Below are 24,757 nucleotides of genomic sequence, written 5' to 3' on the forward strand. Positions count from 1 at the left end.
AATAAATCTCCTAACTGCATAGGAATTGTAGTTTCTGATTTTTTTAAATAGACAGAAAATAATAGTAAACAGAACACAGTCATAGTCACAAGGGTGAGACTTTTGGAGCCACATTAGGTGATTTACCCAACTTCTATTAGTAATACTAAAGATATTCATTTGGATTTTGTAGAAAACACTACTTAAATTTTCCTTAATACGAACATCCTCTTTAGAAAGTTAAACCTTGCACAGTTCATAAAATAAAACTCTGACATAAGAAGGAACAGTAGTGTAAGAACAACATCCCTGCTCTAAAACTCCTACTCACGGCTATTCCTTCACAAAGATGTCTTTCAAAATGTATGATTCAGTGACACACAAAAAATGCAGTGGGGCTGATGCAGGGATAAGGTTTCTGTCTGTCCAAGACCAGAGCACACAAAAATCCTACCAAACATTTTACAATCATTCAGGTTTTCTGTTGTAAACTGTAGAAAAAATGTAGTTTTTTTCCTCTTTCATTCAGAGATAAGATTGAACTTGGTATTTACTCAACACCCCCATCCTTTCCCCTCACTCAATATTAAGCTAAGTGGAACTGCAAAGGTTAAGAAGATAGATCCATATCCTCCCCAGTCTATAAGGTTAATTTTCCCTTTGCATTTGCAAGGCTGCTAAAAGAACACAGTTAATTGCTACATGGCCACACATTCATTTACTAAGAAAGGAAAAGGGCTGAAAAGCCAAGGAAAAATTGGCAGAGTAGGCTGCTGGACCTCAATAATGAATATAGGCTATTTCTACTGCCAGACACCCCTGGGGTCTCTTTCTTCAGCAATGAAAAGTCTCTTTGCCTGAGTATTGACATCTGGGGGGATTAGGGAAGGTTGAGCAGGACTTGTTCATTACCAGGAACCCCAGCTCAGAACTGTAAAAGGAACGGATCCAGAGAAACTTGGCATTTCTTCTAAACAATATTAGCTACATTTTTCTTTGTGTTTTAGAGTGCAGAGATCCTGTTCTGCCTTCGCCTGAGCTAAACAGACAAATTCTGATGTCCGTTGTACAAACTTCCTGGAAGCCGAATTTCAACAAGTACAAATGAGATGAAGACTGGGAATAAGACATCTGTAATAAATTCTTATGCCCCAGTCCCTTGACAATGATTATTCGGAGCTTTAGATATTGGTCCTGTGCTTCAAGGGCAAAGCTCTCCAGAAGATATATCTATCATTAGTAAGGAAGAAGTCATCGTGGCAGCTGAATTCTCCAGTGCAAGAGGAGGAGCCTGTGTGGAGGCTGGAAGTCTTCAGCAGAGACTACATACCTCCTGAGGAATCTGGAAGGAAGGGAAAAAGACAATGTTAAAGTGCTGCTATATACCTGTACCTATCAGTAGGGGAAAAAATATTCAGATAAAGTCTCCTTCAGACACTTTTTGAAAAAAAATTCCATTTACAACCACATGTAATACTATCAGATACACGTTAAATTCTGTCTTGTCCTAGAGCTGTTCCAAAGGGAAAACTGAATCTTTACCCAGAGAAATCTATAGCATAATGAGTTGCTTTTCCCCTGATGTGGTGTTGTGAACGATACTGTTGGTAGGAAATACTTGAGTAAGTCTTTAAATGCTCAGTCAGGAAAGTCAACAAGTTAGTCCTACCTTGTTAACCAAAACCAGAGAGTTTATTACAGCAGACCCAAACTCCACTAGTCTACTGCTACTGAATATGATGAAAATATAAGGCTACTGTCACTAGCAGTCAGCCTGGGGATGATGAGATTGTGAGACAACTATAATAAGTAGCCAGTTTCAATATTTGTCCCTTCCTAAATTAACTGAATGGCTGTGTTAACTTGTACCTCCAAATAAGAGGCAAATTTTCAAAAAGCAGTGAGCTGTCTTGAGAGCATGGATTCCAGTGAGAGCCAAAGACAGTGTCTACCCAAGCCCTAAAAGAGCTTTTGAAAATATCACCCATACAACATTTCTGGAGCCTGAGTGGCCCCTTGAGACCTCAGATGTTGCTGCCTACAACCAGCACACTGGAAGCTGGGTGAGGTCATGACTTAAAAAAGCTCTGCAGGGCAGGTAGACAGACTTGAACACATATCTTTTCACCTTCTCCTGCAGAGATCTGCTCTAGGTCATCATCTCTGCAGTCCTAACTGGAGCTCCCCAGCTGCAGCATCAGCTGCAGTGAAGTAAACCTACTGCAGTACATGGTCCAAGGAGCTGGGGTCATAGCTGGGTAGTTACCTGAGATGACTTAGCAGCCAGGTTTTTCAAAAAAATTATCATCTTAAAAGTTGCTTTAAGGACCTAAGAGTCACCTAGCCTACCCTAATGTGGGCAAGGCCACAGAGAACACAGATGGGATGGAATAGATGCAAAGCTCAAGAAGTTCTCCTGTTTTGTATTCAGTGATGGAAGCAGACAGACATCCATAATGCACAAATTTGGGATGATGATAGGTGAGGGTGTTTGGTACCACAGAGAAGGCAGCTCAGAAATGTGCTCAGTGAGAGCCATGTGTGCATGCAGGCACTTGGACACCAGAGAAAACCTTCTGTAATCTTGAGGCATCCCACAAAAGCTCTATTAGCAAAAGTCAGGCATTCCCATCTGCTCCACCTGCTGGCTAATGAAGTTCATCCAGTGGAGTCTATACAACATTTAATTGCTTTTTTACACGTATGATATTTGTAATGATGATACTGGCTGGTAGTTTTTATATTTGCTCACACCACAGATATTAGAGATTATACTGTAGGTTTGTTCCTTACATTATATTTTTAGCAACACTGGGAAAATCAGAAAACAAAGCCCCAGATTTACTGAACGAGAAGAGTAGCATATGGCAGACAATGGATCTAAAAAAGTTTGAAATACAAGGGACAAATAATAACAAAAAAGAAAGTGACTACTGAGGGCTAATGACAGGCTGTAATCAGAAACACTTATCTGTAATTGCCAGGCACCCCAAGCCTGCCCCCATTCAGATTTTGTAAAAGAAGATTCTCAATGAGACTGTTTCTAAATTACTGGCTCAATAATTTACACTGCCATCCTGTCAAAGTGGGAAAAAACTGAGCCTCAATTTATCTGAGTCTTCCCATATTATGGGGGTCAGGAAGAGATGAGAAAAGTAATTGAATCATTTTGCAAAATACAGATCTTATTGAAGCGTAGTGCTGAGTATCAAGATGTAGCACACTGCTAATTTTTTCCAGCTTAGCAGAACAAGGAATAAAGTCTTTAAAATGAGGAACAAACCTTACCCGATAGAGTGAATAACCAATACTAAGCAGACCTTCTCCCATTCTCTTCTGTCTCCTGCGGTTCTTCTGCATCAAGCCCACCAGAATAGTACAGCATGGCTCGTTCAAACTCCCTTCATGGTCATTGTCTGGTTCATCCAGCCGGATTTTAAACTGGGGATTGGTCCAATAGGTTGCTAACAATTCCCAACAGGAGACAAAAAGGAGGCTTCGCTGTCATTGCAGCCAAGATGGGCTGTCACTAGACCTACAGAGGATATCTCCCTGGAAGAACTATTACCTGGAGTTTTTCCAGTTCTTTCCATTGAGTTATATGGGTTTATGTTTTCACAGCTATGCTGAATATCAATTGCAGCCATGGGAAATCAAAAAACGAGCGTGCTTCCTGGGACTAATGACCAACAGGGAAGAGCTGATACTGTTAATTCCAGCCAGTCATTTATCTCCAGGAAATATCCTTGGCTGAGGCTGTAATTGTTACAAGAGGACCAAATGCCAGACAGCATCTCCAAAGGTAACCTGAAAACGAATTGGAAATAGCAGTGCCACTGAACTGTGACACCTTCCTAGCCTACCCAACCCTTCAGAGGATAACTCCAGCCAGCAGCAAAAGCCATGTAAGCAGGAAAAGCAGACAGAGGAAAAAAATAATATCACTGCGAATTAACTGTTTGGTGGGCTGGTAATACCACACAAGGAAATAAATGTGAATTAGATCTTCGTTTAAACTCCCAGGCTTTTGCTTACTGTTTAAACCCCTCAGAAATTGTTGCACCTCCAAACTCATTTTTTTCCCACCAAAGCCCCACCTGTTCACAAGCAGTTTTTGAATGTTTTGTTTGGGATTTCACCAAAAGCCCATCTGCTTGGGTCCTTACCTTGGTAGTTCTGGCAGCCTCCAGCAGATGATCCCCGTCTCCACTGTCCATTAAACAGGGTCAGGTCCCATTTGTTGACCTTGTTGCTTGTCAGTGTGTCAGGAGTCAAGTTGCAGATCTCAAGGCGGCTAAAGTGCCTTTGGAAATCTGAAAATGCCATCCTGGCACACAAAGAGACCAGGTTAGTTCATCAGCCTGCAGCACATGAGGTGGCTGTGGCTGGACACTTCTCCAACGGGGCAGAAAACACTGGTGTTGCAGAGCTGTCCAAAGCTGCATTTAATTAAATTCTGAAATTTGGAACTGGCTTTTGGAAAACAAAATTGCCCACTGCCTGAATGAGCCATATCTTCTGGAGACAGCCTCTGTCAATGGCTGTTACACATTATGGGCTCAGTCAAACCATTTTCAGTCATCACCAGCTGTGGGCAATCCCTCATGGATCGTGCTTCATAAACAAATTCACTGGAACTCTTGAAACAATATGTGTGAGGAGATCCCATTTAAAGGGAGTAAGAGTTGGCCCTTGTGAAAACATCACTCTGTAGGAAAACAGTCCCAGTTTGGTGTTTTGCTTCAGTCCTATCATTAATGTTTATTTTTACCATTCCTACTAGGTTTGCATGAGTGGCAGACCTAGATTGCTTCATGCTGCAAGCAGAGGTCTGCTCTCATTTCCTCGTGCCTGATGGCCCATGCAGCTGATTGCACTGGAGGACAGTGGCCGCTTATCTTTCCAGGCTAGGACAGAGCGACATCAGTTCAGCACTGATCCATATATAATCAGATCAGGGTTAGGACAGGCTTTCTATTAGGTCTGGGTAAATAGGCTCTTCCCAAGCTGGTAATCTGAACTTTTTCATTAGTGTGCAGCGTTTAGGCAAAAAAACAAACCTCAGAATGTAGAGCAGCTGAGGTTCATTCTTGCCACCTCATTAATTTTATTACCATCTGGTCTCTATATTTTGGATAAGTGCCGAGTTATGCAAGCTCTAATAAAAGGTAATATTTGAATAGGAAGGGAGATAAATAAGAGGCTAACAATGCATGCATGTCATTATTAACCCCTTTTGTTGTGGCAGTTTTTCTGCATGCAATTGAAGAGATTGCTTAAGGCACATAAAATGTCCAAAAAAGTAAGCTAAATGAAAAAATCTCACCAAAACTCTCCGTCATCCACTTGCTTATCCAAAGCCTGCTTTTGTTTGGGATCCACATAATTCCACTCAGGAGCACTGCAGACAAAGCACAAAAGCACACTGTTCAGCTGTTACATTTTATTCTACAGTGAGATCTGAGTTAGATTTTATTTTGGGCTGATAAATGAGTATATATTTCTTCAACAAATAGACCTTGTGCCCCTCCAAATGACACCCTGCAACCTGACTGTGCTGGGCTGGAAATAGACTGCAACAGTATTTGCAACAAATCAGCCTTGAATTGACTCTCCCCTGCCAGGTGCCAGAAGGTACAAACAGACTGGCTGGATTAGGAAATTCACAGCCTGAAAGTCAGTCAGAGCTTCTGCATTTTAAGATCTATTGGGGTGCCTGATATCCTCTCTAGGGAAATTATATAACCTCCATTTATTGGGGGTCATGAAAGAACAGGAAAGTAAAAAGGTGAAATCAGAGAATTTACTGCAGAAAACAGCGTTGCTCCGTTATCATTGTGATATTAATGTGCTCAGGATAGGTTCTGCTCTGATCTCCTCCCATGTGACAATGCAGGGCTGCACCTGCCTCACCAAGGTTGTCCCCTGGTAAAACAGGTGTGAGAAAACCAGGATATGGCATGTGTGTGTCCCTGAGGCACCTTACCTTGGGGCTGAGCAAAGCAGATCCGATAAAAGTAAAATTAATTGCAATGTTATCTGTATCCTTAATTATGATACATCAGCACCTAGGCTGCAGTCAGTCAGGACAGGAAACTGAAATGTCAAAGTGCTGCATGCAAAAATATATTGTGGTCCAAATGACAGTGAAATTTATGCCATTCTAAACATATTAAAAAAAAAAAAAGAGGCATTGTCACTACCACACTCCCAAGATTCCAAGATAGTTGAAGCCCAAAGAGTTTCTGAGAGATTTGGAAACTTGTGTATCATTATCTTAGTCAGCATCCCCACTTTTTCAAAATTCTCAGAGAGGTACCAAATTCTGGTGTGATTTAGAGCTGAGCAACCTCGGAGTCAAAGCAGAGGTATAGTAGTTTATCCCTGCTTTAACTCACAGGAACAAGACTTGTTTGTATGTTTTACTTAGGTCCTGGAACCATTGGTAAGATCAAGCTGAGAAAAATTGTCTTGCAAAATGACATGGATACGGCTTGCATCGGGCTGCTCAGAGTTAAACCAAGGGCTGTTGTCTCTGATGAGAAGGCTCTGCCTGAGGCAGATATTAATGCCTGCTGGAAAGAATGGGTCAATACCCAACCTTGGTAATAAATTAATAGTATTTTATTCCAAGTGATTTAGTATTTCTCCTAAATGTGCTTTGTGATTGGATTAACTGTATTGTCCCAATTTAATTTTTAATAGATTCCAAAATACACCAAAGAGAGAGAAGCAGGGGCATATAAAAACCTACTTATCACTCCAAGATCCAGTCCATTCTACTTCACCCCAGGGATTCCTAAGCCTCACTAGTTTCTCTGGCCGTCCTCGGTAATATACCTAAAAGATCCACAACAAACAGAGCCTGAGCACTTCCATTATTCCAATCATCAGAGGGCAATTGCTTTTCAGATAGGATAAAACATGATTTGTACTTGAGTGATACAGTCCATTACAATTTGCAATAGTTAAAAAGACACCTAGATGCCTTCCACCTTTATTTTACATTATCCTGTGCCACCAAGTGAGCCATTAGCTGCAGCACTCTCTATTTCATATAATGACAGCAACCTGCAAGGAAAATCACCAGCTACAAACCAGCAGAATATCTACATCCTCAAAAGCAGGAAACATTGCACAACACAGCAAGGTTGGAAGGAGGTTATCTGGCATGGACATCTGTGTAATGATTCCAGTTTCAGAGAAGCAGGAATACCTGGGGCTCACTCTCAAGATGAGACTCACAGCAGAGTTCATCAAAGAGGCTTTTAATCTTTTCCCATCAGCTCTGACTGGGCAAGTGCTCAATCCCACCTCACACAACATAAACATGTGGGGAATGGTTGCCTCCTCTCCTGCTGCTCCTTTCTGTACCCTGAATTTTGGTAACAGCTTGGCCCACCTCCACACTTTGTTGATACCATACAAGTGGCAGATTGCCCAGTGTGCTCCACACCACTGCCTGTACACAGCTTCTGACCTGTGTACTACACATACTCCCTTTCTCTGTACGAATGTGTATAATTTAGGAGCATTTTTATGGTCAGTCACTGAAAGGCATCAGAAAGTTGAAGGCACTGCAGTGTTGCAACCCCAAGCTGGTTTTCATGATGGCCCCAGAGAGGCTGGCTTACCTCCTCTGCTCCAGTGATAGAGTAAGCATGTCCTTTTACCAGCTTTAGACTTGTGATTGCTTCTATCTCAGCTGTAGCAGTTATCTGGAGCAATAAAATATGCATATTTATGATTATATATTGAGTATGCACTGAGCTATCATAAGCAGATTAATATGGGGGAAAATATCCAAAGTGGTGTGCTCAATGAATACCAATATTCTTGATGCATAGTATATTCAATTAAGTTGAGATCCACAGCAAAAGCATACAATACATAGTCTGAGCACAGAAGAATTCCAAGAATGTACAATGAAGTCTAAATCTAAATCAAATTCCCAGCTCAGGTGACAGACCCAGTCACCTGCAAAGACATGTTCACATGAACTTAGCTCTAGCCTGTCTCAGTCGAGATCCAGTATATCAAAATTGGAACTCTGGTAATCCTATATGCCTCAATGCAAACAGGATAATGAAACAGGATGTGAAGGGCGTGAAGTTTCCAAAACATGTTCAAACATCATCTGTAACTTGAGAGTGTTTGTATTACAGGTGTCACTAATCTTTAGGACTGAAAACCAAAGCCAGAATCAGACTACAGGCTACAACAAAGTGACTCGGAGTTTGCCTCTGGCAGTTGAGTGTCTGGAGCTGAAATCACACAAAATTTGAATGAGTAAATATATTCAGAGAATGGAGTTCTAGAAAACTAGTAGGTTGTTCATAGTTCTAAATATTATCGCATGCTGTCATGTAAATAGGAAGACATTATGAGCATTGGTTATTTAGAACCTTGTCCAAAGTTTTTGATCAATGAAGATCTCACATTAATTTAATTTTTCTCTTATATTAGACCTTCCTACCTACATCTTACATTGGTCTGGGCTTTTGTCACAGTATGGGCCAAAGCCCAGAGAAGAGGAGCAAGGAGAGTCAAGCTTTGTCAACCTCTTACATCGATGGAGCAGCCAAGCAATGATCCAGCTCTCAGGGCCTTCTGGATGATTTGGTACAGGTTTGAAGGAGCCCTGCACAGCTCATAGGACTCAGAGATGCCTCCAGTAAAATCCTCAAAGCCCTCCACAGTGGACCCTCCTGCTAGAGCTTCGTAAGAGCCATTCAACCTGGGGGAGAAATTATAAGAGCTATACAAGGATCCATCTCCACCTGCAAGCACAATGGTTGGTCATCAAGGCGACCTCAGGCAAGAGAATCCAAACCCCTTGAAATACAGTTGGCATCATCCTCTATGGACCCAGAGGGAGCTGTAAATGCTGGGTGGGAGGCAGGCTGCCTTAGAATGAAGGGTGTTGTGAGTGACATCCCTGGTCTGAGCCACCACCAGGGGCACAGCCCCTGCCCAACCCCACTCACTTGGCGTAGGCTTTCTCCAGCAGCGCGCTCCAGAACTCGCTGCCTTCCTCCGAGTGCACAAAGAGCAGCTTCCCGTTCTTGGTGGGCAGCCTGTCGTCCACCACCACGTCCACCCACTCCCCATACTGCCAGAACTGAGGGAAAGAAGAAAATAAAAGATGATGGGGGCTGGTGTGCCCACAACATCTCCACACTACCATTCTGCTACCCCTTCACCTGTCATCACCTTCCACTGCATAAGCCACTGTAGGGTTTACTCCCATGCTGGGTTCATCTCCTTTGTAATAGAGAAAAACTCCCAGCTCTGTGAATCGTTCAGCAGGCTTCTTAATGCTATATTAAATTCTGCTGATTGGAAATATTAACGGCATCTTGTTGTACATAGCGTCGAAAACAGTGTCTGAACATGTAAACTGAGCTTACATGGTGGACAGCCACAAAGCCAGCATGGAGATAGGACACTCTAAACTATCTCAAGGCCCAAACTTGAAGGAAAAAAAAATAAAAACACCTGTAAAAATGCCTGTAAGGAGAGGTCATCTAAAGTGGAAGCACTCAATAGCGCTAATCCCTTCTGAAAATACTAGGAAATTCGTGAAACACTGCTAGGGGCAAATTTCAGCCTCGAAGCTAAAAATGTTTACTTCAGGATTTGCTGCATTCCTGAAAGGAGAGATAATTCACACCATAACACTCCAAGGTGACCTGGTGGAGGGCTAGGTATGTCTTCTAAAACTTCTGTCCTCACCAGAACAGCTCCTTTAGCAGGGTGAATCCACACTGCTCCCACCTGAGCCTAACCTGGCTAAATCCCAACACCCTGGCTCCACAGGCAAGGAAATAAAGGCAAAGCAGGGAGGGAAAGGGAGGAAGGAGAATGAACCACACCAGCCTGAATTCACTCTCAATAGATAGCTGGCATCCACCAAGCTTGGTTTGGGCTTATGTGGCCTGATGGTTCAGCTCAGTATGCAAAATCTGTCTAAGTCCCCAGAGCCCCAGCAGCTGTGAGACAGCAGTACCTCACCAGTGAGTAGCTCTCATTTAACATTATTTAACTCTGTTCCTATTTTCTTTCTCTTTCCCCCATCAATTTCACATACACACTGTAACTATTGATTATTTCATGTGTTACAAGCAAACAAACAAGCTGCTTCTAGTTAAATATGAGCATTTTTCTTTTTTATTCTCATCCCCTGATCATACAGGTACCTGGAAATGAAAGATTCCAGCATAGTCCTTCTGGAAACTCTGAGCCTTGGGGACAACACGGAACAGAATATCTGGATTCAAAGTGAGAGATGCAATGGCAGCTAGGAGCCAGCAATCACCTAAAAACACACATTGCAAGGCAGAAAAGTTCATCAATAACTCCATAAAATCACACTCTCACCTGGAATAAAATGCCAGCACTAAGAGCTATGCCAGACTCAGCCTTGCTTCAGAAATCCATTCTTGTTCTGTTATTTCTCTGTTTTGTCCATTTTCCACTCATCCAAACTACATAGGTATCCTGGGCCTCAGAGGCTGACCATGGTAATAATTTCAATGGCCCAGTCTGAGCTTTGATTTTGTAATGAAGCTGTGAAAACCATGTGCTTTACCTAAGCTCATTAATGCCCTCAGGTGATCAAGAACACAGCCAGAAGAAGGCATTAGAGATATGTGGGTTACAAAGTGTGGCTGGGCAGGACAGAGTTAATGAATGACCTGTGGTACTTTAAATAAACTCAAGTCACCACATCTGGGGCAGACAAGGGTTGAGGAGATGTCCAGGAAGGAGCAAAAGATCTGGGTTGATGGAAGGACTTCAATTCCTATCTTTTGGAGAAGATTCAGTGGATAGCAGGAACATTTGTGGGCCTATTCCTCCACAGCCCTTTCTTTGAAGGTCTAAACTGCAACTTAGAAATATTGCCAGAGATTTGCCCAGCAACCCAATGGAAGCTGAAGTCTCCTGGGACATTTTTGAGGAGACGAGTCCTTTCTTTGGCCCATTGGTTATTCTGGACATTCCTTCCCTGGAGGCTGCGTGCCTTGCAGCTGGAGCAGTTTGCTGGGTTGGTTACCTGTTTATTGAGGATTGGAGGCTGGGTAAACAGAGCCTCTCTCAGAGTCCCACTGAAGGTGGTGGCCCTGGGAAAGGCGGTGACTCGTGGTGTTTGCGTGCCACAAACAGCCGGAGGAACTTCTGTGATTCTGTTTTATTTCCGAGATGTGCAGAAAGCCTACCAAAACAAAACTGCTCTGAAGGTACCAACAATTTTCTGGTTTCCTGAGAGAATTATCTGCGCCAAGACATAGTTCCTTTGGAGGATGTATATTCTGCAGGAGGAATTGGCATGGCAGCTCTTGCTTCAGAGGAATTGAGAAACCAAGGGAAGAGCTTAATCTGCAGCAAGATTGAACATCCTAGAGCAGCAGTTAACTCTTTATATTGACTTGGGATTTGTTATTTAATGCCGTGGTGAATACAAGTGTAAAAGTAGGATGAAGGGACTTGCCTGCTGCCCATAACCCACAGGGAGGTCCCCAGATGGCTCCTATGAGCTGCTTCAAGGAACCTCTGTAAAGGAGTGTCCTTGCTGTGATGGCCAGGGACCACCTGAGCTGGCTGATCACACTGGCTGCAAACCCGTGATATGCAGTAGGATACAGTTCTACCTGTTGTGGCACTTCAGGCCTTTCTCAAGAGGAAGGAAAATCCATTCTTAGTATGTGAGGTGCTGCTTGAGCCTTCCCCCAGGATTCTCTGCCTTATCTTGGCTGTCACATTCAGAAAAGAGCATTCAGGCTGGAAGGGGCCAGACAAATGATTGGATTGCCTGCTTCTTCCCCATGCACCTGCACTTTTTATGAGAAGAGGTTAAAAAAATTTGTCCTGCTCATCCTATACAAGTGAAGTTTGAAGAGGAAGTGAAAGGTAGGTTAAATGCTACTTTGCAGAAAAGCTGTTTGAGGTAAGAGCTCTTAGCTGAAAGATAATATTTCCTTTGCAGAGAAGGAGATAAAATAAAAGAATTGTGACATGTTTAATGTGGAAATAGGGAAAACCTGATGCTCTGCATATAGAAAAGGAAGTCCAGAAGCCTCAGACTATAGAACATCTATGAGCAAAAACCTTCTCAGGAGGGATCAACTTGCTGGCCTGGAAGTTTCCTCTCAGCCTGAGGTATTTATGTATAAAATAAGCAAAATTATCAGAGCATAAGGTGTTGGGGGGAAAAAGGCTTTAAGAACATTCTCTCCTAAGGAAATGTAGATGCAGGGGAAAAAATGAGACTGGGAACACTCAGATCTGCTTTGTAGCTATTTCTTTGAGGCTTTTCTTGGTACAGCATATGCCTTAAGCTGTTATAATTTCTGTTTTCCTTGAAGAGGTAGAAATAATGGTAGTAAGTCTGGGGAATGGATTTTCAGAGGAGGAAGATGAAAAGCCGTATCAAGTCAGAACTGAAATCCTCATTTTTCTGATGCTCTGTCAGTCCCTGGCATGCTATGAAGTGCAGAAGATTGCTTCTGAGAAGGTGGCAAGGTAGGTGTCCTTGGTGTTCCTGTTGTGTCCCTCCACCCTGTGAGACCACAGCAGCAGTGACAAATTGGTGCTCTCCCAGTATGCAACAACTGGAATTTTCCCCTAAAATCCTGGCCAGTATTTTAAAGCCAGTGAGTGAGAAACCACTGCAGGTTTTGCTGAGGATGGTGTATGTTGGATGAACAGTCAGGCAGAAGATTCGGTGAAATGAGGAGGGGTTCCTTAAATATGTTGTTTCCTTCCCACCTCAGAACTAAACAATTTCAGAATCTCAGACAAGAGGACGCCAAATGCAACGTGAAATCTTTTAAGGTGCCTCTCTTACAGCATGAATTAACTTCTTAGCACCTGGGAGAGTGAGTGAGTGAGTGAGTGAGTGAGTGAGTGAGTGAGTGAGTGAGTGAGTGAGTGAGTGAGTGAGTGACCCGGGTGCTGCTGCCTGTCTCCAACACACCAATGCAGTCTGACCTCCCAGGGAAGCATTTCAGGGCACGCCTGGGAAGATCTGTGTTGGAAGAATTGCACTGCTGAGCTTGTCCTTAAAAGCAGCCATGCCCCGGTTGAGCACTGCAGAGTCCTGCCTCCAAACCTTTCCTTCCAGGGCCTGATACCTTTGCCTAAGCTTGTGCCAGCCAAAAGGAACCAGCTGGGAGGTGATTGCTGCACAGTAACTTGATAAAAATGAAATGTGTCTGAATGTAGATGGACTGGGGGCATCTTTGTAGAGCAGAGATGCACAACATTCAAGCTCCTGCAATATTTGATTTCAGAGGATGTAGGAATCTGTTCACATCCAGAAGCTTCCATGATGGGGTCTTAACAGCGCAGTTGGCCTCTTACCTTCTGGTGCACCATAGTGGGATCCTGGCCTATTAATGAGCCTTCTCAGCCCTAGTGGATAATATAGGACTAGTTTTAAAAGAGTACAAATTGACACTTCCTGTTCCCTTTTTCAAACTTCGATATCATTTTGCCAGCAGCGAGTTTCAGGGTATAGTTTGTGGTTGTGCCTACAGGACAGTACAAGAGCACAAGCTCCCCAGAAAGGCACCTTATGTAAAACCCTCAAACTTTTTCTGGTACAGCTGCAAGTTATAAGTAACCTTTCACATTGTGAGGAAATTATTTTATTCCATTCATAAAAAACAGATTTTTTTTTTTTTTTGAGAAAGAGAAAGAGTCCAATTGACCAATTAATTAGAATGTATTTCAAATAGGCTCATAGTCAGGAAAGTGACAATACCAAAAAGCATTTCTGCTCACCGCATGGATTTAAAGTTGCAGCATTTTAGCTTATAAAAACAACTATAAAAAAAAAAAAAAAGAAAAAAAAAGCTTTCTCAATATTGGCTCTCCAAGGCTGAATCACTTATGGATACATATCACTTCTTCTGTTCAGTCTCATATTTCATCAACAAAAGTTTCAGACAAATGCCAATTACAGTGTTTGCAACCCAGCTTGATTTCTGGATATGAAGTCATTTGACATAGTAATAAAGTGAAGTTTTTTTTTTTGGGGGGAGGGGGGGGGGGTGTTGTTCTGCTTTTTTGTTTTGTTTTTTTGTTTGTTTGTTTGTTTCTTGTTTGTTTTTTGGTTTTGTTGGTTTTGGTTTTGATGTTTTTGGTTTTGCTTTTAATTTAGCAATGCTTACCTTGAGTTTGTGGGGGAAAGGTTAAACATGAAGCCTAGCTGTTCTTATTTCCTGTGTGTGTATATATATATATATATGTGTGTGTGTGTGTATGTATATATACACACACGTGTGTGATCTTGGAGAATTACTTTGACTTTTAGTGCACTTGAAATAGAATCCTTTGCTGCTCACAGATGTCCTGAGTTGGCTCATGTTCTCAGTGCTACCCAGGCAGCTCCTGGTTTACAGAGATAATTAAATTGCTGCAGCAAATAAAGAATCCTTGGTGACCCAGCAGCTCAGCGACTCCTCTGTATTGATGATGTTTACCCAAGCATGCTCCACTTGCAGAGGCCATAAAATAAATGAAAAATTTGATTCTTTTCAGTTGCTCCAGAGCTGTGCTCAGTTTCTGTTTAGCTGCCATCAAAGTGTCTAGACACAGAGCACCTGAACTCTCTTTTGACTTAGAGATGGTAAGTTTTAGGCAAAAGTCCAAGTGTCTGGTTCCAGGATGTAACTGGACAGCACAGAGGCATTTCTGTCCTGACTCTGTTCTGGCTTGTTGCTGTTTCAGCAATGGCTGGTGTTCAGAAAGGATCCAAACACAGTGCTGTGGCTTCCTGGATTGCCAAGCAGCTCTGACTCTCAGCTTTAGTGTCTGCTGCAAGCCCTTGTTCAGAGCTTGTAGTACCTGGGGCAGCATACCAGACAAAAAGGAAGCTACTGACCCACTAGTTTATAATTTATGGTAGTGCAGGTTGCCTCTGCTTTGAGATTTCTGAAGACTTTCTGAGGTTTTCCATGGGAATTAATTTTGCTTTGCAGCTGTGTAAAGAAAGGTAAAGGAGAATCCAGCAAAAGAACAGGTTTTCTTCTCCTTGAGGTCTCGGAGTTGCTAGTGAATGTATTTTTTCTATCAGTGGGGTATATTTACTAGAACCAGGATCTCCAATATCCCAGAGCCCATGGGATTGAATGTCAGAAGGGCCATGTATTAATGTCTACAGCAAAATAAGTGAACAAGCCCAGTACTATTAAGTTCTCTCCTGCCTACAACCACTTGAAAGGCTCCCTCAACAGGTATCAGATCTATCTCAGAGCTGTCAGGCTTTGGTTTTTTCTCCAGGATACCTCTAATCTCCCCCAGATCTTCCCGTAGGACAAGGCATGCACAAAGCACATGTGGGGTGGGCTCCTGGGCTGGTGTGAACTGGTGGATTTGCCTTGGCTTCAGGGAACTCCTCCAGCTGCCAGCCCCAGCCCAGGGAGCTGCCTGCCTGCAGTGGCCTCTGGGCATTCAGAACAAAAGGCAACTCATGAATATAAATAGTGTGGATCTGGAAAGCTAATATTAAACTGAGGGGGTTTCAGTACGTTTTATATTATTTAAATTAAATTTATGCCACTTACTTCTTAAGAACTTCTGCAAACAGTCCTCGGGTTGACTTATTCAGATAGCAGAAAGAAAACTTCATAAGTCACCTTTAATAACTAAGACTATGTGACTACATTTCAAGTTGTTACTAGGCTATCAAAAAGAAATGGTTCAAAGAACTTTTGAAACATTCCAAGACTTTCAAGTCCCCATCAAACTTCCCAAGCTGATATTCATCTAGTGTCGAAGAAATAAGTTTAATGGATGGGTTTTCTTGTTTCTTTTGTTCATATAAACCCAGACCTGATATGTTATTTTTAAAAGAAAAGAAACATGTCAGAGAATAATATTAAAAATAGGTTCTGTTTCCCCAAAGGATGTGTTACCCAGTCACATACATGGGTTATGAAAATATGTAATCAGGGTCTGTTTCAAATAGAAGTGTTTTACATGACAGTTTTAGTTACAAGGACTTTGATATTCAAAGTATTGGATCAAATACCAGAAAAGCTTAGTATGCCTCAGAGATGTAAAGCAAATACCTGAAGGCTAGAAGGGAAGTCCCCTGCCTGCAGTTTATTTTTTTGTGAAGGGTCAGTGTCCTAGAAGAAATTGTAAGCAGTCTTGCAGAAATTAATTGGATTATATATATATATATATATATATATATATTTATTTTTGTGTGTGTGTGTGTGTGTGTGTGTGTGAGAGAGAGAGAGAGAGAGAAAATCAAGCTCCTAATAATATCAGATTCAGATATTGGGACTTTTCTTCTAGGTTTGGGATAGTTTTCAGGACTAGCCTTTGGGTTACTGTCCACTAAAAGCTGTCTTGGGAAAATCCAGAGCAAGGCACCATCCCCAAATTCACAGGAGGTATTGGGGTCCAATTCTGCTGTTACCACTGTGTGATGGATTTTGGCATTGATCTCTCCAGAGAAAGCCCGTGTAGCACAGGGGACTGGGACTCCACATAAATATTCAGCAGGTGACAGAATCAGAAAAGGGCTCAGGGTATTTGTATTCAGTTTCTAGGCTAAACACAAATAATGCACTGGCCTCTTCTAGTTTAAGAACAGATAATATTTTTCAGTCCTATAGCTTGTAAACTGTCTGGGGAAATGAGGTTTTACTTCAGGTGTATGTTCTTAAATTTTTTTATGCCATTATAGAAACTTTCCAAATAGGACATGACAAGAAATGTCACTTTATCTACTTATATGAGTCATTCTCCTGAAATACAGTAAGTGATTTCCCCATATTCTGTTCCAGCCTCCACCAAATAAATATCCTGGAGCAAGTATATGATTGGGCATCTTTTTTTTAGCATTTGGAGTACAAGCCTGGGGATTTGGAGTACACACCAGGGAATTTTTAGCAATTGCTTTAATAGTGCTGTGTTTACAAGAGCAGCACTGGTGTTATTTATCGCCAACGACTTGCAGAAATTGTTTCAATCTCATTTGCACAATGGATGTGCTGGAAGACCAGTGAGGTCAGGAGCACTGCAGTTAGCAGCACAGGAGGGAGAAAGGCTGGTTTCTCTGTGTCTAATCTATCAAATTCTCATTACAAGAGTTTCAGCCTTCTTGCCTCTCTGTGCACTCAAGGGTTGGCTGCTGCTGTCCTCTGCAGCTGGATCTTATCAGCAAGGCAGGCAGGGAAGGCAGCAGCTGCAGCAGCTACTCCCAGGGGGAATGAAGTCCCCTTACAGCTCCCTTCTGGCCACTTGCACAGCAGCTCTGTTTAGCCAAAGGCAAGCACTGCAGAAAAATGGGTAAGGGAGGTATTTTATGATGGATGTCTGGGAGAAGATGAGTGGTGCCTGAGAGATACCTCCTCTGCATCAGGCACTGATTCAGGGAGATGAGCAGCACTGCTTTTTTTTTTGTCTTTGTGGCTGGTTCCTGGTTGCTCCTGTCCCTGCTCACAGCTCTACATGGATGCTGTTCAAGCAGAAAGGAGGGCTCCACATGAAGGGCTTGGAATAATTTGTTTGTTGCAGAGGGTATGACAGAGTTCACATTCTCTGTTCATTTCTTTCTGATGTGGTCCTTGCGCCTAACTCATACTTGGACCATCCTGCTTGATGGCACATCACAGACCCAGCCCCTCTACTAAGCCAGTTCCTGCTCTGTTCCTTGGTTGTGTATTTGTTTTGTGCGAAACTGAGGCAGGAATTCGATCTGCCTCCCAAATAAAAGAATCTAAGCACTAGGCTATAGCAGAAAACTTCCCTGGTGTCCCACTCTCTTGCCTCAGGGCAAGTGCTCCCATAATTAGGTTTGCATCCACCTCTGTCTTAAGAGGTCAAAAGCAAACCAGTTTTCTGTTCTACATAATTACTTCCTTCCTCCAGAAGACAGTTTGGTGTCTTCCAGTTTTGACATAGCTCTTACAAGCCCACATATACCCTGTCTCAGGCAGCAGTGCTGGTATGTGTGTCCTCTTCCTGGTTATCTGTCCCTCCGTACTATGTCTGGGAGACAGCCAATAAAATGGTCCATGTACCAGGAGTTTTTAAATGAAGCTTCATTTTTTTCTCTTCTTCCAAAACAAAATTCAGAAGCACTGTACGTACCCAGCTCTCCTTGGCAGACATCTGTTCGGGTAGCTCCTCCAATTATAAACTGAGGGTTGGCACATAACTCCTGGAAAGACACGATTTCAAAGTTTGCATCACCCTTTCTGGTCTGAAAAGTTCCCTTTTCTTGTTCCTTGTTTCAATATTCAAAAACTACTAAACACTTTGAACATTTCTTTAAAATTATATCCTTTGTCCTCTGTCTGATTAAGTCACATTTCTTTATTAAATTGAGGGCTGCATGTATTTTTTTTTTTTGAGGAAAATCCTGATGCCCTTTGCTACTAGGCATTGTCAGTGGTACTACCAAGAATTTTCCTACTGTGGAGACAGAGGTGAAAATCACCTCAGTGTTTACATCTTATTTCACCTTGCTGAGATTTTGTTTCAAGCAGCACAAATGAGTTTTTGACTGTGGCTGCTGCCTGTGCCACCGGAGCTGCACTGAGTTTCCAGTGCCAACAGTGTGGAGGATGTTCCCCCACCCTGACCCTGCTTCCTGGGAGGCCACCCACACAAATGCTTTTATTAGCAACAACTCCCCTTTCTTCCTGGCCCTTTGGGGCCAGCCAAGTGCACTATGGCAATGGCTGTCACTCCTATCCCAACTCTGAGCTCTCCAGCAACTCATGGCCTATATTAGGAAGTCATTATTATCTCTCTAGAGACAAAAGCCTTTTCTGTTTTTCTGAGAATTTTCCATGAGCTTCTGGATGGCAGCAAGGAGCAATTTAAAGGAAGCCTAACTTGGCAAGCAGGGTTGAGGACAGTTTAGGCAGTCACTGGCTCTCCTTAAGAGCAGCAGCTGTCAGCTCTGAGTATCCCGTGGAGAGACAGACACAACCCAGGACTTCTTGTATACGATGAAGAGCCAGTTTGTGAATCTTCTCTCCAATAGGAATCATTTCAGCTACATCCTTTTGCTTCTGTCCAGTGGAGAGAGGTCCAGCAGTGGGTTACCCACCACACAGAAGAAGGTTTTGTGTAATTTTTTCCTCTTCTCTCTCCAAAGTGCTGGAGCTGGTGTCAGTCAGCTGCATATGACTTATTACTCACCCAGATACCTGTCCTTCCTGAGCCACTCCCAAGTGCCACATGCACCTTGCACACAAGCTGAGTTCCCCCTCAGGGGTCCCACGGGCTGATTTCTGGCAGGCAGGGCTGGGGCTTTTAACCCTGTTGGATCTCAGCCCTCATTTACTCCTTAGCCTCTTGTGCTTGTGGCTGTGTCTCTGACTGCAGCAGGCTCAACATTGTTCTTATATGAGAAACCCGAGTCTAATTTAATGAGTTTTCTAAGGCTGATCTTCTCCAAGGACAGGTAAAGCCAAGAAACACATCCATGGTATTTGTTGAGGTAACATCAGGTACCAGAGTGATGGATAAACAGGGTTACCTGGAGTTGCTAAACCTGCAAGTTTCTGTTTTCCACTTTTCAGGTGAAAAAAATAAAGCCTCAAAATTTTCTGTTTTTCTCATTCTCCTTTCTTCCACCAGATGGAGGTAAGTAATTTGAGGGGAGAGGAATCCCTTTTCTCCTTTTTTCTATTTTTTTTTTATTTATTGATGTTCTACGACTACAAAGGAGAAGTAAGTGGGGACAGAAATAAATGACTGAAAAATGAGAGTGCAGAAAAATCTCTGAAGCCCTGATCTTGTGATTTAAAAAAAAAAAATCATCATCTAATCTTTGCTGATGAAAATTACTTTCTTAGAATCAGAGGCCATTTCTAGGATATATGCATTTAGGTAATAACATTTCCATTTAACTATTGCTATTTAACTGTTACAGGCAGCTTGAAGTGAGGCAGAGGATTTTATTTAGGGATTAGCCTGACGTCCAGAGGGGCACAGTGGCAAGACCTTGATGTGGGTGCTGTTATAAATGATAGTCGATGGCTCCTGGGGTGGCTCATGGTCTGGCTGGATATATGTGGGGCTTTTGCATCCAGCTCTGGATTTTACCCTGGACTTGTAGCTCTCTGAAGCTGGGGTGGATAGGGAGAAAGCAGGTTGCCATGAAGTAGGTGCCCAGAAGCAGTTACAGGATTCCCTGCTTTATAATGGGCTTGGAAAATGATTCCTACCCCCCCTCTCCAACCTTGCTTCTGCCATGGAAGTAAAGCAAGATAGAGTTATGAAAAAAGACATAGAGGAGCAGTGAATATTCAAGCTCAGCTGTGATTTAACCTGGATGTTCAGCTGGGCTTTGGTTTAGATTTGATTTTTAGTGCAAGAGGCAGTCACAGAGCACTCTTACCGTGGGGCGCTTCCAGACTATCCCCTGAGTTTTGAAGGAATATGGTCCCAGGTCCCGGTAGCCCAGAGCAGAAGGACAGGCTGGGAACTCTTCATCCTTGAACAGCGTGCCACTCTGCAGGCACTGCTGCTTCAGGGCTTCATAGTCCTGCTTCAAATACTTGATGGCATTCCCGTTGGATCCGAGCCCATCCGCCGCTGCTCGTTCCTGGCATAGTCTCGCCGTGACCCTGGACATGCTCCCCACCCTGCCAGTGTGTGCTGCAGCTCTGCCTTTGCTTCTGGGGCAAAGAGAGGAGGTGAATATGGGCAGGCAGCAGGCTCGGGTGGAGCCAAGGACTGCCCCAGTGCTCCAGCAGCCCTGGAGGGAGAGGCACCAGGAGAGCAAATATGTACCGGAGAGACGGGCTGGGATTATGGGCACTGCCTGCTGCTACTCCCATGGTATTTGCTTTCTTTGTTGTCCCTTTTTTAAAGTATTCTTTTAGGAAGAAGTCAGGGAGAACTTCTTGCAGGCACACCTGTTAATAGATGGAAAGAGGTTGTGTGCATTCCATGTGCTGGAAATCAGGTTTAAGGATCAGTCCTTTAAAAACCCAGGTGAATATGATTCAAGACTCCTTTCCTCCTTCTGAAATTGGACTCTATGCTGTTGGAGGGTTGTGCAGCTACAAAAACTGGAGCTGGATATCTATTGCTACAACTTACATGGCTATGGAGATGCCATGGAGTTTTAAAGCTAGGGAAAATTGAACCCACTTCTGGCTGAAACTATGAGTTTTCTTAAAAAGACCCCTCTCTCTGGTACTCTCAAAGCAGTATGAATTTATAATTTAATTTATTATTGAAAAGAGATGTGACATTGACAGAGCTAGGGCTGGCCACATGCAGAGGGCAAGGATGCAACACAGGAGCATGACCTAGGCCAAAAATGGGAAATTGTTCCACCAGACAACAGGGAAGCTGGTAAGCCCTGCTACCCCTCTGCAATGTCACCTTGGGCAGAAATCACTAAAATGTCGGCATCTGTAAAAACAGGGTCTCAGCAACTGAGAGATTACCCATCTTATTTACAGTCTTCTGGTGGTGTTTCCTGCATATAAAATATTTACAGGCAGAAAACAAAGAAAGCCTTGGGTGCAAAAGGCTTTATAGACCTTAGGAAAGAGCGGTTCCTGTTCTTGCTGGAGAAAAACTCCGTTTTTATCCTAGCAACCCCATTTTGTATTGACACAGGGGTCCACACCTCCCTGGCAAGGTGGTTGCCTTTGTAGGTTTAGGAACTGAAGGAGGAAATATTTTCCGTGGAGCACAGGTGCTCTCTGCTGTCATCCTGTGTCATGGCTGGGATTCCCCAGCAAAGCCGCCCATGTCCAGCTGAGAGCTGGGTAAACAGTAACCCTGTTTGCCAAGGAGCATGTTTGATGACTACCTCTAGGTAAATTTAGACAGAAGGTGTGGGGAAGGGAAGAGAGATTTTTTTGAAGAATAAAACCTGGTGAGATAAGGAGCCCAAAGAGAGGCTAGCCAGCTTGCTTGTCTGCTAATATTTGAAGAGAGTGAATGCAAAGGAGGAAATAACATGACTTGGTCACTTCCAGGCAGTGAAGGCTGGGCTGAGGGAACTAATGTACCAGTTACCCCAAAATTAAACTAATTCTGTTGAAATTGAATAAAGGAAAAGGGTGGCCAGCATTTTATCCCTGTTGCATTTCAGTACTTCCATGGCATGTCTGTGTACTGAACCAGAGTGAGGAGTGGAATAACAAAAGGTTCAGGCAAGGGAATTTTCTTTCCAGGGAGGAATTGTTTTCCTGACAAATAGACTCACTCAAGGCTACCAACTTTCTTTGCTCATGAGGCAGAATACTGTTTTCTTTCCCCATCCTGCATCAGTGCCCTGTGCTGAAATTTCCTCTTCCTGTGGGAAATGGGAGGAATGCCCCCACTTTGCTGCGACTGCTGTAAGCTGCAAATTTGGCAATGTTGTTCATGGAAAAGCATGGTGCTCAAGCAACTGGAAAAGATAATTTTGAAAAATTGGAGTATTTTGTTTTCCATGTACCTTTTCAGACATACACTTGATATGCTGTGTGCTCAGTAACTCCAGTTGCCACTAGATGTGAGCAGGCACAGGAGGGGTGAACCCTTGTGCATCACCAGAGTGTAACAGGGAAAGACAGACAAAAGGTAGGAGCACCTCCCCTGTGGAGACAGGCTGAGAGAACTGGGGTTCTTCAGTCTGGAGAAGAAAAGGCTCCAGGAAGACCTTAGAGCACCTTCCTGGTCCTAAAGGAAGCTACCAGAAAGCTGGACAGGGAATTTTTATGGGGTCTGTAGTGATAAGGCAAATGGGAATGTATCTTCAGGCTGACAGAGGGGAGCTTTAGATGAAACATTAAAGATAAATTCTTCACTGTAAGGATGGTGATGCACTGGAACAGGTTTCCCAGAGATGTTGTGGATGTCTTATCCCTGGAAGTGTTCAAGGCTAGGTCGGATGAGCTTTTGGGCACCCCATTCTAGTAAAAGGTGCCCCTGCTCATAGTAGGGGGGCTGGAACAAGATATTTAGGGTCTCTTCCAAAACAAACCATTCTATAATTCAATCAAATTTTAATAATTAATTTTAGTTTTCTCATTTGGAAAAAGGCTCAGGACAACCCTTTTCTCTGGGGGAAGCTTGGACCAGGTGGCCACCCAGTGTGTCCACCACAGCTATTTGATTCGAGTGATCTGTCACTGCACTTCAAATCCATTTTCCAAGCTTGATTAGCAGCAGCATGATTTATGATTTATTTTGTGTAGAATGTGATACACAAGCACCATCTAGAGGATATAAAGAAGAAGAGATGATGAAGACTATTGTTGACTACAGCAACAGTTGTATTATAAGAGGAAAAAAATTCTAAAGTTCCTCATGACTCAAAAGCTGCTACTGAAGTGGCATTAACCCTTGGGGTTAATAGTTATAACAATGATTCTTTTGTTGCTTCTGGGAGTTAAATATTTTCACCTGGCTCTACTTGCTTTCCTTTCCCTCTCCCCTTTTCTTGACAGCAAGAGGATGAGGGGAGTAAGAAGGAACAAATTAAACCAGAAAAACACATCACATGGCTTTCAAAGCAGGGACTGAAAATTCCATGCAGTCAGGACTGTTCTGTTTATGGGGAAATCTTCAGAAGAAAATAATTGCCAATTACCCAGCAGTTTCAGACACATTTCTGATACAGTGCCTTAGAGAAAAATTAGAGGGCTGTCCTGTACTGCAGCACTTGGCTAACGAGGATGAAATCTGCTTCGCTGTACAGCAGACCCTGCAGCATGAAAACAGATCAGTTTCGTACTGAGAGCTTGCCTCCCATAATATCTTGGATGTATGGGCTCCTACCCATCCTAGTTCTGTAAAAGTGATGTGATTATCAATGGGAAGACCTTCGGGAGCTATGAAAGTTCCTAAATGTTTGTCTCTAAGGTTCTTGTTATAGAGGCTGCAATATTTTATCCAAGTGTTTGGGGAAAGAAGGATTGCCGCAAGCTGCAGCCTGGCAGGTTCCCTATTGGGAAACACATCTGAAATTAGCTCTGATCCTGCTTGGTTGTTTTATAAAAACCATAAAGTTGTTGGTGCCTGAGGAGGAGGAGGAGGAAGATGATGTCCTGCAGAGGTAATGCCTGCACCCCACACATGAAGCTCCACCAGTTTGGCTGATCCAGAGCGACCGTTCAGCACTGGGAAGAAAAGCTGGATTTTGTAGGATAACCCAGGTCTTTCTGACACCTCACACAGAACTGACCAGGGCTGGGGCCACCTTGTGATGTTGGGGGAAGCCCAGTACCTCTCCAGATGCCAGCCTCAGATAGGAAAGCAATTCACTTCCAAATGAAACATCACTACTGCTGCTGCAAGCCTCTTCCTCTGGGAAACCACCCACATCCTAATGAGGATGGGGCAGTTCCTGGGAAGGAGAACAGGAGTCCAGAAAATGTGTGGGGCCATTCTCCCTTCCTGAGCTGTTGGCCATTTGCTCCCCAGTACCCATGTACAGTGAAAGAACAGAGGAGCAAGAGGGAGGAGGGATGATGCAAGGCAGAGCAGCTCTGAGTGACTCACAGTTGCTGACTGTGAGCTCAGGAAAGACAAGCCCATCCTGCCTGAAACTCCATGCTGCAAAAGGCAGCTGGATGCTCCTTATCAGGAATGAGCTGCTGCAGCAGCAGCTGAAACCACTCACTTGCAAAATGTGAGAGTTGGTGACTTCTTTGAAGAGCTGCAGGTGTGCAGGGAGATTAAGAAGAAATCAGATTTCTTTTTCCTTCTGAAATTGCCTTGGTTTAGGGAGACACAATTGGGTAACTATTCGTGGAACTGCTACTTTCACTTAAGAGCATGACCTTGGTCT

At 43.2% G+C, this 24,757-nt stretch overlaps 1 protein-coding gene across 1 annotated transcript in view; it reads right to left on the reverse strand.

The window, feature by feature from the left end:
* Positions 1-20,593, reverse strand: part of CAPN8 (calpain 8) — a 29,435-nt gene extending 8,842 nt beyond the window's left edge. Inside the window, exons 1-11 of the mRNA XM_062489322.1 lie at positions 20,357-20,593; positions 18,094-18,163; positions 10,179-10,297; positions 8,967-9,100; positions 8,548-8,716; positions 7,614-7,697; positions 6,734-6,819; positions 5,306-5,380; positions 4,146-4,306; positions 3,268-3,443; positions 1,310-1,321 (exon numbers count right to left, since the gene is read on the reverse strand). Of these exons, the coding sequence (XP_062345306.1) occupies positions 1,310-1,321; positions 3,268-3,443; positions 4,146-4,306; positions 5,306-5,380; positions 6,734-6,819; positions 7,614-7,697; positions 8,548-8,716; positions 8,967-9,100; positions 10,179-10,297; positions 18,094-18,163; positions 20,357-20,593 (1,323 nt within the window). The remainder of the gene's footprint in view (positions 1-1,309; positions 1,322-3,267; positions 3,444-4,145; positions 4,307-5,305; positions 5,381-6,733; positions 6,820-7,613; positions 7,698-8,547; positions 8,717-8,966; positions 9,101-10,178; positions 10,298-18,093; positions 18,164-20,356) is intronic.
* Positions 20,594-24,757: the final 4,164 nt, after the last annotated feature.

The sequence above is a fragment of the Cinclus cinclus genome, chromosome 3, assembly GCF_963662255.1.
Source record: "Cinclus cinclus chromosome 3, bCinCin1.1, whole genome shotgun sequence".
Classification (NCBI taxonomy): domain Eukaryota; kingdom Metazoa; phylum Chordata; class Aves; order Passeriformes; family Cinclidae; genus Cinclus; species Cinclus cinclus.